The following is a 12226-nucleotide window of genomic DNA, read 5'->3' as shown; positions in this document are numbered from 1 at the left end:
AGCGTCACGGACAGGATTCGAACCTGTGCGGGGAAACCCCATTGGATTTCGAGTCCAACGCCTTAACCACTCGGCCACCGTGACTCCCGCGCCACCCTGCGCCGCGCTCCGCCTAGACCGGGCCCCGCCGCCGCCCGCCCCGCCCCGCCCCGCCCCGGCCCCGCGCGCTGCGCCCGGCCCCGCCCCGGCGCTCCCGGAGCCACCGACCGCGACCGCGACCGGGAACGGGGACGGGGACGGGGACGGGGACGGGGGGAGGCAGCGAGCGCTTGTCCCGGCAGGGGGCGCTGCGGCCCCGGTGAGCGCGCGGGCAGCGGGGCCGGCAGGGGGCGGCAGAGCGGGCGCGGCGGCGGGAGGCGGGAGGCGGCCCGGCCCGCTCGAAGATGGCGGTGCGGAAGAAGGACGGCGGCCCCAACGTCAAGTACTACGAGGCCTCGGACACCGTCAGCCAGTTCGACAACGTCCGGCTCTGGCTCAGCAAGAACTACAAGAAGGTATCGCGCGGCGGGGGGCGGCGGGCGACGGCGACGGCCCCCGCCCCGCCGGGCCCGGCCTGTCACGGCCCCGCCGCCGCCATCGCCGCCCCCCCACCCCCCCCCCACCCCCGGGCCCGGGGCCCCGGCGGCGGCGCTGACCGCCCCCCCCGCGCCCCCGCAGTACATCCAGGCCGAGCCCCCCACCAACAAGTCGCTGTCGAGCCTGGTGGTGCAGCTGCTGCAGTTCCAGGAGGAGGTGTTCGGGAAGCACGTCAGCAACGCGCCCCTCACCAAGCTGCCGGTGAGCCCCCGGGACGCGGGGGGACGGGGGCCGCGCCCCGCCGGGGGACGTGGCCCGGCGACACCCGGGGGCGAGGCCCTGAGCAGGGACAGCGCCCCGAAGGCGTGGGGACAGCACCCCGGTGACCCGGGGACGAGGCCCTGGGGACCCGCAGGCCGCGCCCCGAAGACCTGGGGACGAGGCTGGGCAGGGGCAGCGCCCAGAGACCCGGGGGAGAGGCCCCAAGGACCTGGGGACAAGGCCCTGCGCGAGGACAGTGCCCAGAGCCTGAGGGACAGCGCCTGGGTGATGCAGGGACAGAGCCCCAAAGACCCGGGGACAAGGCCCCAAAGATCTGGGGACGAAACTGAGCAGGGACAGCGCCCCAGAGAACGGGGACAAGGCCCCGGGGCCCCAGGGCCAGCGCCTGACCACGGACAGCACCCGGTGACCCGGGACAGGGCCCCAGTGTCCTGGGGACAGCACCAGGTGACACATGGGAGCTGCCCCCCAAGCAGGGGACAGTGTCCCAGCAGGGACAGCACCTCGACACTGCGACAGGGCCCCAACCACGGACAATACCCCGAGGACTCGGGGACACCACCCCAGGGACCCCAGGACGGGACCCCAGGACACCACCCCAGGGACCCCAGGACAGCACCCCGAGGACCCGGGGACCCGGGGACAGCACCCCAGGGACCCCAGGACAGTGTCCCAGCACAGGAACAGGGCCCCAGCTGGGGCCAGCGCCCCAACACCACAGGGACAGATCCCAGCTGGGGGGTGGCACCTCGATGAGGAGATGGCACCCAGACACGGGGAGGGCACCCCAAAGAGGGGACAGCCCCCCAGTGAGGGGACAGCCCCCCGCCCAGCTCCCCGCCGCTCCAGGGACGCCGCCCCCCCTCTCGGCCGCCCCCCCCGACCCGTCTCTTCCCGTTACAGATCAAATGCTTCTTGGATTTCAAGGCGGGGGGAGCCCTGTGCCACATCCTGGCAGCGGCCTATAAGTTCAAGAGCGACCAAGGATGGTGAGCGCCCGCCTGCGCCCGTCGGGGCTGGGGGGTCCTGGGGGCAGGAGGGGGCCGGGGTGGGGGTCACGGGGACGGGGGTGGGGGGTCCCCTCCATGGGAACACCCTGGGGTGGCCTCGGCCGGGGGCTGCACGGGGGTGGGCCGGGTGTAGGGCACCCGCCTCCGTAGCAAGCAGGTGCCGGGGCGTATCCCCCCCCCTCACCGTGGACCCCTGATGGGGTTCAGGCGCGTGTGTCCCCCCCCTCCGCGCCCCCCCCAGGTTTTGGATGCTGACGAGGAGACCTGAGCTGTGGCTTTCATGAGAGTCGCTCTTTTCTTCCAATAAGGCGGCGTTTCGATTTCCAGAATCCCTCGCGGATGGACCGCAACGTGGAGATGTTCATGACCATCGAGAAATCCCTGGTGCAGGTAAGAGGCGCCGCCTCTGCCCCCCCTCCCCGGGACCCCCCTGTCCCCCCCCCGCTCACCGCTCTGCTCTCCTGCTTCCCCAGAACAACTGCCTGGCCCGGCCCAACATCTTCCTGCACCAGGAGATCGAGCCCAAGCTGCTGAGCAAGCTCAAAGACATCGTCAAGAGGCACCAGGTCGGTGGCAGCGCTGGGGTGGGGGGGCACGGGGGGGCCCCACGCAATGCCTCGGCCCTGGACCCCCTCCCCTGCTCTCCTCGCAGGGCACAGTGACCGAGGACAAGAGCAACGCGTCCCACGTCGTCTGCCCTGTCCCCGGGAACCTGGAGGAAGGTGGGTGCGAGGGGGGAGCCCCCAGCTCCGGGCTCGTGGCACAACACCAGCGGTGGAGGGCGGGGGGGGGCTGGGGGGGCGTTTGAGGGGGCCAGAGCCGCGGCGGGACCCTGCTCAGCTCCGTCTCTCCCGCAGAGGAGTGGGTGCGGCCGGTCATGAAGCGCGACAAGCAGGTCCTGCTGCACTGGGGCTACTACCCTGACAGGTGAGGGGTCCCGGGCAGGGGCTCGGGGGACGCGGCTGAAGCCTGATGGAGCCCCCCCCGTGCCCGCGGGACACCCCCAGCGCTGGGGGTGCCGCTCACCCCGTCCCTCTGCGCCCGCAGTTACGACACCTGGATCCCCGCCAGCGAGATCGAGGCCTCCGTGGAGGACGCCCCGACGCCGGAGAAGCCCCGGAAGGTAACGGGGGTGCCCCGGGCTGGGACGACGGCTGCAGCCCCCCCCCTCTTGCCCGTGGGCTGCCTGACGTGCCCCCACCCCCGCCCGGCAGGTCCACGCCAAGTGGATCCTGGACACCGACACCTTCAACGAGTGGATGAACGAGGAGGACTACGAGGTGACGGACGAGAAGAGCCCCGTCGCCCGCAGGAAGAAGATCTCAGCCAAGACGCTGACGGACGAGGTCAGGGTGGGGGGCGATGGGGGTCTCTGCTTGGCCGTCCCGCTCGGTTGGACCCAGTGACCCCCCCGTGTCCCCCCCCTCCAGGTGAACAGCCCCGACTCGGACCGGCGGGACAAGAAAGGGGGCAACTACAAGAAGCGAAAGCGCTCGCCCTCCCCCTCGCCCACCCCCGAGGCCAAGAAGAAGAACGCGAAGAAGGGGTGAGCCCGGGCTGGGGGGGCGGCCCCCCCCGGGGAGCGCGGCCCCGGGGCGCGGTGGTGACGGGGACACGGGGGGGTCTCTCCATCCGCAGACCCTCCACCCCCTACAACAAATCCAAGCGCGGGCACCGCGAGGAGGAGCAGGAGGACCTGACGAAGGACATGGACGAGCCCTCGCCCGTCCCCAACGTGGAGGAGGTCACCCTGCCCAAGACAGGTCAGGGCGGGGGGGCCGGCAGCCGCCCTGCGGGGTCCCCCCGCCCCGTCAGGAGCGCGCGCAGGGGCGGGGGCCACTCCCCGGGGTGCTCAGCGCCGCTTCCCTCCACTGCAGTCAACACCAAGAAGGACTCGGAGTCTGCGCCCGTCAAGGGGGGCACCATGACCGACCTGGGTGAGGCCGAGCGCCGGGGCTGAGCACCGCGGCGGGTCCCCCCCGGCCCCACGCGCCCGGCAGCGCCCACAGCTGCGGCGGCTTCTCCTCTCTTCCAGATGAGCAGGAGGACGAGAGCATGGAGACGGCCGGCAAGGTGAGGCCTGGGGCCCTCCTCCCCACCCGGCGCCGGGGTGGCCGTGACCCCCCTCTCCTTGTCCCTCTTTTGGGTACAAAAAGGCCCCGTTCTGCCCTTCCCCTGGCGCTGCGGGCGCGTTTGCCCTCATCCCGCTCCCTGCGAGGATGAGGAGGGGGGCACGGAGGGGGCTCGGGACCCCCTTGCCCACGTGGCGCCGGGTCTCTGGCAGGACGAGGAGGAGAACGGCGCTGGGAGCAAGGGGGAGCAGGCCAAGAACCCCGACCTGCACGAGGACAACGTGACGGAGCAGACGCACCACATCATCATCCCCAGCTACGCCGCCTGGTTCGACTACAACAGGTACGGGGGGGCCGAGGGCAGCGCGGGGGCCCCCCCGGGCCCTCCCCGAGCCTCTCGTCTTGCAGCGTCCACGCCATCGAGCGCCGAGCCCTGCCCGAGTTCTTCAACGGCAAGAATAAATCCAAGACCCCCGAAATGTGAGGCCGAACCCCGCCCCGTGGCGTCCGTCGCGTCCCTGGGGGGGCCGGCGCTGAGGCCTCGCCGCTCTCCCCCAGATACTTGGCGTATCGCAACTTCATGATCGACACGTACCGGCTGAACCCGCAGGAGTACCTGACCTCCACCGCCTGCCGCCGCAACCTGGCCGGCGACGTCTGCGCCATCATGCGGTGGGTGCCTCGGCGGCCCCGGGGGGCGGCTGGTGGTGGTGGGGGGGCACGGGCGGCTCTGAGCCCCGACTCTCCGCAGGGTTCACGCCTTCCTGGAGCAGTGGGGCCTCATCAACTACCAGGTGGACGCCGAGAGCCGTCCCACCCCCATGGGCCCCCCACCCACCTCCCACTTCCACGTCCTGGCCGATACGCCCTCGGGGCTGGTGCCGCTGCAGCCCAAGACCCCCCAGGTGGGTGCGCGGGGGGGTGCGGCCGCTCCTCGCCCAGCCGCGTGTCCCCCCCCGCCTCTCTGCTGTCCCCCGGTCCCTGCGGGGGGCCGGGCGCGGGGGGTGGGGGCCGGGGAGGGGGGCGGGGGGGGATCGCACAGCTTCGATCCGTGCCTCAGGGCCGGCAGAGCGACGGCGACGCCAAGACGGGCCGCAAGAGCAAAGAGATCGAAGAGCTCGTCACCGAGACGGTGAAGGGGAAGCCGGAGCTGGTAGGCGGCTCCTTGGGGTCCGTCCCCCCGCCGCTGGCCGAGGAAGGCTCCTTCCCTCCTCCCCCTCGCGCCCCGCATGCCGCCCTGCCCCGGGGAGCAGGGACGCGGGGGGGACGCCGTGACGAGATGGGGCACGAAGGCTTCTCCGGGGGGGGGGTTGGTTGGGGACCGGCGTCCAGGCGGCCCGTCCCCCCCCGCCGTGTCCCCAGCGCCCCCTCTCCTCCCCCGGCAGCAGACCTCGGCCTCGCAGCAGATGCTGAACTTCCCCGACAAGAGCAAGGAGAAGCCGGCCGACATGCAGAACTTCGGCCTCCGCACCGACATGTACACCAAGAAGAACGTCCCCTCCAAGGTGGGGCCCTCCCCGTCCCCGTCCCCGTCCCCCTGCCCGCCGCCGCTCACCCCTTCCCCCCCTCCGCAGAGCAAAGCCGCCGCCAGCGCCACGCGGGAGTGGACGGAGCAGGAGACGCTGCTGCTGCTGGAGGTGAGGGGGGACCCGCGGGACGTGGGGGGGGACCGCGGCCGCCGGACCCCGCTGACGCCCCCGAGCTCCGTCCCGCAGGCCCTGGAGATGTACAAGGACGACTGGAACAAGGTGTCGGAGCACGTGGGCAGCCGGACGCAGGACGAGTGCATCCTGCACTTCCTGCGCCTGCCCATCGAGGACCCGTACCTGGAGGACTCGGAGGCCTCGCTGGGGCCGCTGGCCTACCAGCCCATCCCCTTCAGCCAGTCGGGCAACCCCGTCATGAGCACCGTCGCCTTCCTGGCCTCCGTCGTCGACCCCCGCGTCGCCTCCGCCGCCGCCAAGTCGGCTCTGGGTAAGGCGGGGGTGCTGGGGGGAGCGGGAGCGGTCCCGGGGGGTTCTATAGGGGCTTCTGTGGGGAGGTGAGTCCTGGGGGGGGACAGGATGAGTCCTGCGGGGGATTCTGTGGGGAATTGTGTAGGGAGAGAGGACGGGTCTGGGGAGGAGATGGGAGAGTCCTGTGGGGAGAGAGGACGGGTCCTGTAGGGGCTTCTGTAGGGAGACGGGATGGGGCTTGTGGGGAGACGAGTCCTATAGGTGGGGGGGTGAGTCCTGCGGGCAGTTCTATAGGGGGTGGCAGGAGTCGTAGGGGGAGACGGTCAGTGCTATAGGGAGCCCTATAGGGAGCCAGGACGAGTCCTGGAGGGCTGAGTGCTGGGGGGGGCCTGCAGGGGGAAGGGCTGAGCGCTATAGGGAGCCAGGATGAGACCCGTGGGGGCGAGGACAAGCCCCCCAGGGACCTGCAGCGCGGAGGCCGAGGGCTGGTGCTGCGGGGCGTTGGGGTCCCCCCTGCCTGTCCCCTGCCTGCCCCGCTGAGGGCCCGCTGCCCGCCCCACAGAGGAGTTCTCCAAGATGAAGGAGGAGGTGCCCACGGCCTTGGTGGAGGCCCACGTCCGCAAAGTGGAGGAGGCGGCCAAGGTGACGGGCAAGGCCGACCCCGCGTTCGGGCTGGAGAGCAGCGGCATCGCCGGCACCACCTCGGACGAGCCGGAGCGGATGGGTGAGGCGGCCGCCCGCGGGTGCGATGAGTTTGCCGGGCCTGCGGCGGGCAGCGGCGGGGCCTGAGCCTGCGTTTGCGTCCCCAGAGGAGAGCGGCGCCGAGGAGGCGCGGGCGGAGGCGCAGCCGGCCGAGGAGAAGAAGGAGGCGAAGGTAGAGGCCGGCCCGGGGAGGGGGCGCGGGGGGGGCCCAGGGAGGGCGGCTGGTGCGGGGACTCGAGCGGCCGCGGGGTCGGTGCCTCCCCAGGAGCCCCGGGACGGCGCCGCCGAGGAGGAGGCGAAGGAGAAGCCCGGGGAGGCTCCCAAGAAGGAGGAGGAGAAGGGGAAGGAGGCGGAGGGCGAGAAGGAGCCCGACAAGGGCGATGGCGAGGGCGCGGGTGAGTGGGGCCCGGCCGGCTGGGGGGGGTGACGCTGAGCCCTGCCCCGCCGACACGGTCCCCCCCGTCGCTGCCGCAGGGGAGCCGGAGAAGGAGAAGGAGGCGAAGGAGGGGCCGGACGAGGCGCCCAAGGAGCTGCCGGAGCCCGAGGCCGAGCGCAAGGCCAAGGTGGAGCGGGACATCGGCGAGGGGAACCTCTCCACCGCCGCCGCCGCCGCCCTGGCCGCCGCCGCCGTGAAGGCCAAGGTGAGGGGTCGGGCGAGGGGCGGGGGGGGAGGGCGTGGCCCGGTGGCGGGTGCTGACCCCCACCCGCCCCATGTTCCCCCCCCAGCACTTGGCGGCGGTGGAGGAGCGTAAGATCAAGTCGCTGGTGGCGTTGCTGGTGGAGACGCAGATGAAGAAGCTGGAGATCAAACTGCGGCACTTCGAGGAGCTGGAGACCATCATGGACCGGGAGCGCGAGGCCGTGAGTGACCGTGGGGGCGCGGGGGCCCCGTACCCGCTCCAGCAGCCCCCCGCTGACCCCCCTTTGCCCCCCCCAGCTGGAATACCAGCGGCAGCAGCTGCTGGCGGACCGTCAGGCCTTCCACATGGAGCAGCTGAAGTACGCGGAGATGCGCGCGCGCCAGCAGCACTTCCAGCACCTGCAGCAGCAGCAGCAGCAGCAGCCGCCCCCGCTGCCGCCCGGCGCCCAGCCCCTGCCCGCCGCCGCCGGCGGTGCCCCCCTGGCCCCCGCCGCGCACCCGCTGGCCGCGCCGCCCGCCCCCGCCATGGTGGCCCCCGCCGAGCCCGTGGGGCAGCCGCTGCCCGGGGCCCCCCCGCCGCAGCCGCCCCCGCCGCCGGGCGCCCCGGCCGTCCCGCACGGTGAGTCCCGGGTACCCCAGGGCGGGGTGGAGGGGCGGTGGCGGGGGGTTCCTCAGCACTGACCTCTCCCCCCGCAGCCCCGGCGCCGTTCCCCGGGCAGCAGCCGCCGTCCCAGAGCCTGGCTGGGAGCCTCGGTGGCAGCGGCCACCCCGCCGTGCCCGGTAATGCGCCCGCGGCCCTGCCCTTCGGATTGCCTCCATCCGCCATCCCATTGAGCATGGCTAACCCCCCCGCCGAGCCCCTCGGCGCCGCCTTCCCCGCTAACCCCCCCGCCCTCCCGCTGCATGGGGCCCTCGCCAGCAGCATGCCGTCCGGGGGGCTGCCCCCCCCCCCTCACCCACCCGGCCTGGCCCTGCCGCACCTCGCGGGGGGCTCGGCCGCCGCGCACAGCCCCGCCATCGTGGCCGCCGTGCAGGGAAGCCTCCTTCCCAACCCCGGCCTCCTCGCAGGTGAGACATGGGGGGGGGCGTGGAGGGGGGGGACACACACGCGTGGAGGGGGACGGGGAGCGGGGGACCCACCGGGAGCGGCTCGGGGAGGGGGGGACGCGCTCGCGGGCACGGGGCTGGCGGGGGTGGGTGGGGGGGGCTCAACCGACCCGGGAGCTGTGGGGCAAGAGGTGCTCGCTGCACCCCCTTGCCCCCCCCAGATGTAACCCCTCCCCCGTCCCCCCCCCACCCCCTTTTCTTTTCTCTCCCTGCAGACCAAGGCCCCCCCCTGCAGACGGACCCCATCGCACCCAGCCCCAGCACGGCCACCCCCGTCCCCCCCACGCAGTGAGCCCCGACGGGGCCCCGGATGCCGCAGCCCCCCCCGACCCCGCCGCCGCCCCCGGCCCGGGGAGACCGGCCCCTCCCGCCCCCCCGAGGCGCCCCAGAGGAAGCCCTGACCCCCCCCCCAAACCCACCCCCCCAGCTTTGGTATTTTTTTATGATTGTCCCGGATTTTATTTAAGTGTTGGTCTCCCCGGGCGGGCCGGGGACGCTGCTCCCCCCCCGGCTATTTATGCGACAGCTCCAATCCCACTCGGCACATGGGCATTCCCCCACCCCCCCGCCCCCCCAGCTCCTTCTCAGTTGTCGTCGCCCCCCCCCCATTTTGTTTTGTTTTGTTTTGTTTTTTAAAAAAACCAACAAAAATAAAATTCCAAGTCCCCGGGGCGGGAAGAAACGGCCTCGTGGTCCAGGGTTTGTCTGGGGGGGGGACGGGGGGGACACAGGGGTTCACAGACGCGGCGTCACCTTTCCAACACTGGATTTATTTGATGCTGTGGAGCAATAATTTAGCCGGTGGGGCTGGGGGGGGCCGGGGGGGGGCTGGGAGCAGGGGAGGGGGGGGGGCTCGGTGGTGGGGGCAGGAAAATGAGGGAAAAGGCACAAAACCCGGAGTGATGGCGGGGGGGGGGGGGGGATGGGGGACACACACACGGCACGAGGGGTCTTCAGCCGCTCAGCACCATCCGGACCAGCTCTGTGGGGAGAAGGGGGAGAACGGAGTGAGGGGGGGTCTGCCGGGCCCCCCCAGCCCTTGTCCCGGAGAAAGGCAGGAAAACCAAAGTCAAAGGGCTGAAGAGCGCAGGGAGGCCCCGGCGGCGCTGCAGCCCCGGCCCTCGCTGCCGGGGGGCTCCGCTGCCCCCCCCCCCCCGCCAGCACCCCCATCCCGGCCCTCGCTGCCGGGGGGCTCCGCTGCCCCCCGCCCCCCCCCCCCCAGCACCCCCGTCCCGGCCCCAGCACGCAGGGGGGGCTCCATGCAGAGGGGCATGCGGGGGGGGGGGGGAGGAGGAGGAGGAGGAGGGGGCTGCACCAAGGGCGAGAGCGCAAACCAGGCGGCCTTTTTTTTTATTTTTTTGCTTTTTTTGAAAAAAAAAAAGACACCACGGGAAAAAAATAGGAAGGAAAAAAAAACTGTAAGTAACTGAGGGGAGCGGGGGGAGGCGCGTACCCCTGCGGCGTCACCCTGACAAGATGTGTCTCACAAACGCTGGGAGGAAGGAAGGAGACATGATGGTCAGGGAGGGAGCGGGGCCGCGGCTGAGCCCCCCGGGACCCCCCGGCACCCCTGGGACCCCCCGGGACCCCCCCAGGCACCACCTCCCCCCCGGGACCCCCACCCCTCACCTTCGTAGTTGATGCAGCCGTTGCTGTCCTCGTGCCCGGCCACCAGCTGCTCCACCTCCTCCTCCGTCATCTTCTCACCTGGGGGGGGGGACAGCCCGTGTCACCCCGGGGCGGTGGTGGGGACACTGGGGGACTCTGGGGTGATGGGGGTAGACACCGGGGTGATGGGGAGGGACATGAGGGGACCCCGGGGTGGTGGTGGGGGGACACTGGAGGACCCTGGGGTGGTGGGGGGACAGCGGGGGACCCTGGGGTGGTGGTGGGGGGACACTGGGGGACTCTGATGGGGGGGACAGCAGGGGACCCCAGGGTGATGGGGGGGGGGCCACTGGGGGTCCTCAGGGCTTGGGGGCCTTTGCGGGGGGGTGCCTGGCTGGGCCTTGCGGGGATCCCAGGGCTTGGGGGGGTCCCTCAGGGGTGGCCGAGGGGTCCCTGAGGGCTCGCAGGCACCCGGGGAGGGGGTGACGCTCACCCAGGGTGACGAGGACGTGGCGGATCTCGGCCCCCATGACGGTGCCGTTGCCCTCCTTGTCGAAGACCCGCAGCCCCTCCACGTAGTCCTCGAAGCAGCCCTGGTCCTTGTTCTTGGCGATCGTCTGCATCATGGGCAGGAACTGCTCGAAGCTCAGCGTCTTCAGGTTCATCTCTGCGGACAGAGCCCGTGGGTGGGGGCCGGGGGGGCCGGGGGAGTTTTGGGGGGGGTGTGGGGGCGTGGGGGGGGCGCTCACCATCGCTCTTGGGGTTGCCCAGCACCTTCATGACCTCGGCGTTGGTGGGGTTCTGGCCCAGCGCCCGCATCACGTCCCCGCACTGGCTGTACAGGATCTTCCCGTCCCCGGTGCGGTCGAAGAGCTGAAACGCCTCCTTGAACTCTGCCGGACCCCCCCCGCGTCAGCGCCTCCGGGACCCCCCCGCCGCACCGGGACCCCCATCCCGAGGGACGCTGCAGCCACACACCCCACACCGATGGGACCCCGCACCTTGGGGGACCCCGTTACCTGCCCCCCCGGGACCCTGCGGGCTCCGCCCCCCCCCCCCCCGGCCCCCGGTCAAGTTTCGTTCCCGGGTGGGATCCGGTTTCCCGGTGGAACCTGACGCCGCCCGGGATGCAGGTCGCTGCCCCCCCCCGCGCCGGGCGCGCCCGGGATGCTGCCCCCGCCCGAAGCGGCTCCCGCCCCCCCCCCGGGAGGGAACCGGGCGGCCGGGCCCCCCCCCGCAGGAATGCGCGGCCCGGCCCCGCGCTATGCCCATATAAGGGCAAATGGCGCAAGAGGGGCCCGCAGCCCCCCCCCCGCCCCGCGCCCCCCGCCCCGGGCCCGGACCCGCATCCCCCGGGCTCAGCCCCGCGCCCCCCTCCCGCCCCCCCCCCCCGCTGCCACCAGCGGCCCCGCCCGGGCGAGACTTTGCCCCGGGACCGGCCCCGCCCGCGGCCGCGCAGGAAGCGATGGGGGCGGCGGGACCGGGCCGGGGGGGGCCGGGGGGGCCGTGCCCCGTGCCGGGGGGTGCGGGGGGGCTGCGCCCGGGGCCGGGGGGTGCGGGGGGGCCGTGCCCGGGGCCGGGGGGTGCGGGGGGGCCGTGCCCGGGGCCGGTCACTCACCCGCGGTTTGCTCCTCCGAGAAGTCGCACTGCGGGGAGAGCGCGGCCGTCAGCGGGCTCCGGTAACCGGGACCGGCACCGCCCGGCCGCGCCCGCGGGGCTGGAGCCACCGGCCGCGCGCGGGACCCGCCGCTCCCCCCCCGCTCCCGCCCCACCGAGCCCCCCCCCACCTCCCCTCCGCCCCCCGGCGCGACCCCGGCCCCGCCCGCGCATCCCCCCGCGCATCCCCCGGTGCCGGTGCCGGTGCCCCACCATGGCGGCGGCCGCTCCCGTTCCTGCTCCGCGCTCTGGGCCGGGGGGGGCGGGCGGGCGCTTTCTACCGACCGGCGTCACCGGTCGCCCATTGGCCGCCCCCGCCGCGTCACCGGGGGCGATTAATTATTCATGAGAGGGGCGGGGAGAGGTTGGGCCACGCCCCTTCTCCGGGGGGGGTAATTTTTTGTCTATAGATGGGCATTGAGAGGGCCCCCCCCCCCCCCATGGGGGACACCCCACGGGTGACATCGCCCCGGGACCCCGGTGACGTCATCCTGGGGCCACCACCCCACGGGGACACACCCCAGGGCCCGAGGACACCCCAAGGGGGACTGGGGGGGGGGGGGCATCCTCTGATGGACCCACAAGTGGGGGGGGCGATGGGGACACCCCAGGAGGGACCCCCCCGGTACCCCCAGGTCAGGAACAGCAGCTCCATGGCCCCCCCCCCTCCCCTCGATG

General features: G+C 73.1%; 2 protein-coding genes and 1 non-coding gene across 4 annotated transcripts; 1 reads left to right on the top strand and 2 right to left on the bottom strand.

Annotated features, from left to right (window-relative positions):
- Positions 1 to 2: 2 nt before the first annotated feature.
- Positions 3 to 84, bottom strand: TRNAS-CGA (transfer RNA serine (anticodon CGA)). The gene has a single exon. It is a non-coding gene; the product is annotated as a tRNA-Ser (tRNA).
- Positions 85 to 276: 192 nt separating this feature from the next.
- Positions 277 to 8966, top strand: SMARCC2 (SWI/SNF related BAF chromatin remodeling complex subunit C2). Its single transcript, XM_074853702.1, is given in 30 exon segments — positions 277 to 494; positions 658 to 777; positions 1702 to 1787; positions 2117 to 2198; positions 2282 to 2374; positions 2461 to 2530; positions 2666 to 2735; positions 2856 to 2931; positions 3023 to 3154; positions 3239 to 3354; positions 3447 to 3571; positions 3686 to 3745; positions 3844 to 3881; positions 4093 to 4223; positions 4289 to 4360; positions 4439 to 4552; positions 4632 to 4785; positions 4941 to 5033; positions 5266 to 5385; positions 5455 to 5517; positions 5596 to 5854; positions 6398 to 6559; positions 6645 to 6709; positions 6803 to 6932; positions 7012 to 7178; positions 7264 to 7398; positions 7475 to 7796; positions 7874 to 8128; positions 8131 to 8245; positions 8500 to 8966. Coding segments are annotated over 30 exon segments (3957 nt in total). The 5' UTR covers positions 277 to 383; the 3' UTR covers positions 8921 to 8966.
- Positions 8967 to 9033: 67 nt separating this feature from the next.
- Positions 9034 to 11863, bottom strand: MYL6 (myosin light chain 6). 2 transcript variants are annotated; one of them, XM_074853705.1, is made up of 7 exons: positions 11762 to 11863; positions 11511 to 11538; positions 10642 to 10785; positions 10386 to 10559; positions 9914 to 9991; positions 9738 to 9776; positions 9034 to 9266 (listed from the first exon to the last, which is right to left on the bottom strand). In XM_074853705.1, exons 1-6 carry the CDS (start codon positions 11762 to 11764, stop codon positions 9748 to 9750), a joined length of 456 nt encoding a protein of 151 aa, XP_074709806.1. In that variant the 5' UTR covers positions 11765 to 11863; the 3' UTR covers positions 9034 to 9266; positions 9738 to 9747. The 2 variants fall into 2 exon arrangements, with proteins under 2 accessions (XP_074709806.1, XP_074709804.1); XM_074853703.1 differs by lacking the exon at positions 9738 to 9776.
- Positions 11864 to 12226: the final 363 nt, after the last annotated feature.

This window comes from Strix uralensis, chromosome 33 (genome assembly GCF_047716275.1).
Source record: "Strix uralensis isolate ZFMK-TIS-50842 chromosome 33, bStrUra1, whole genome shotgun sequence".
In the NCBI taxonomy this organism is placed as follows: Eukaryota; Metazoa; Chordata; class Aves; order Strigiformes; family Strigidae; genus Strix; species Strix uralensis.
Note: the sequence above shows the minus strand (reverse complement) of the source record. Positions and strands in the feature narration are given on the sequence as shown.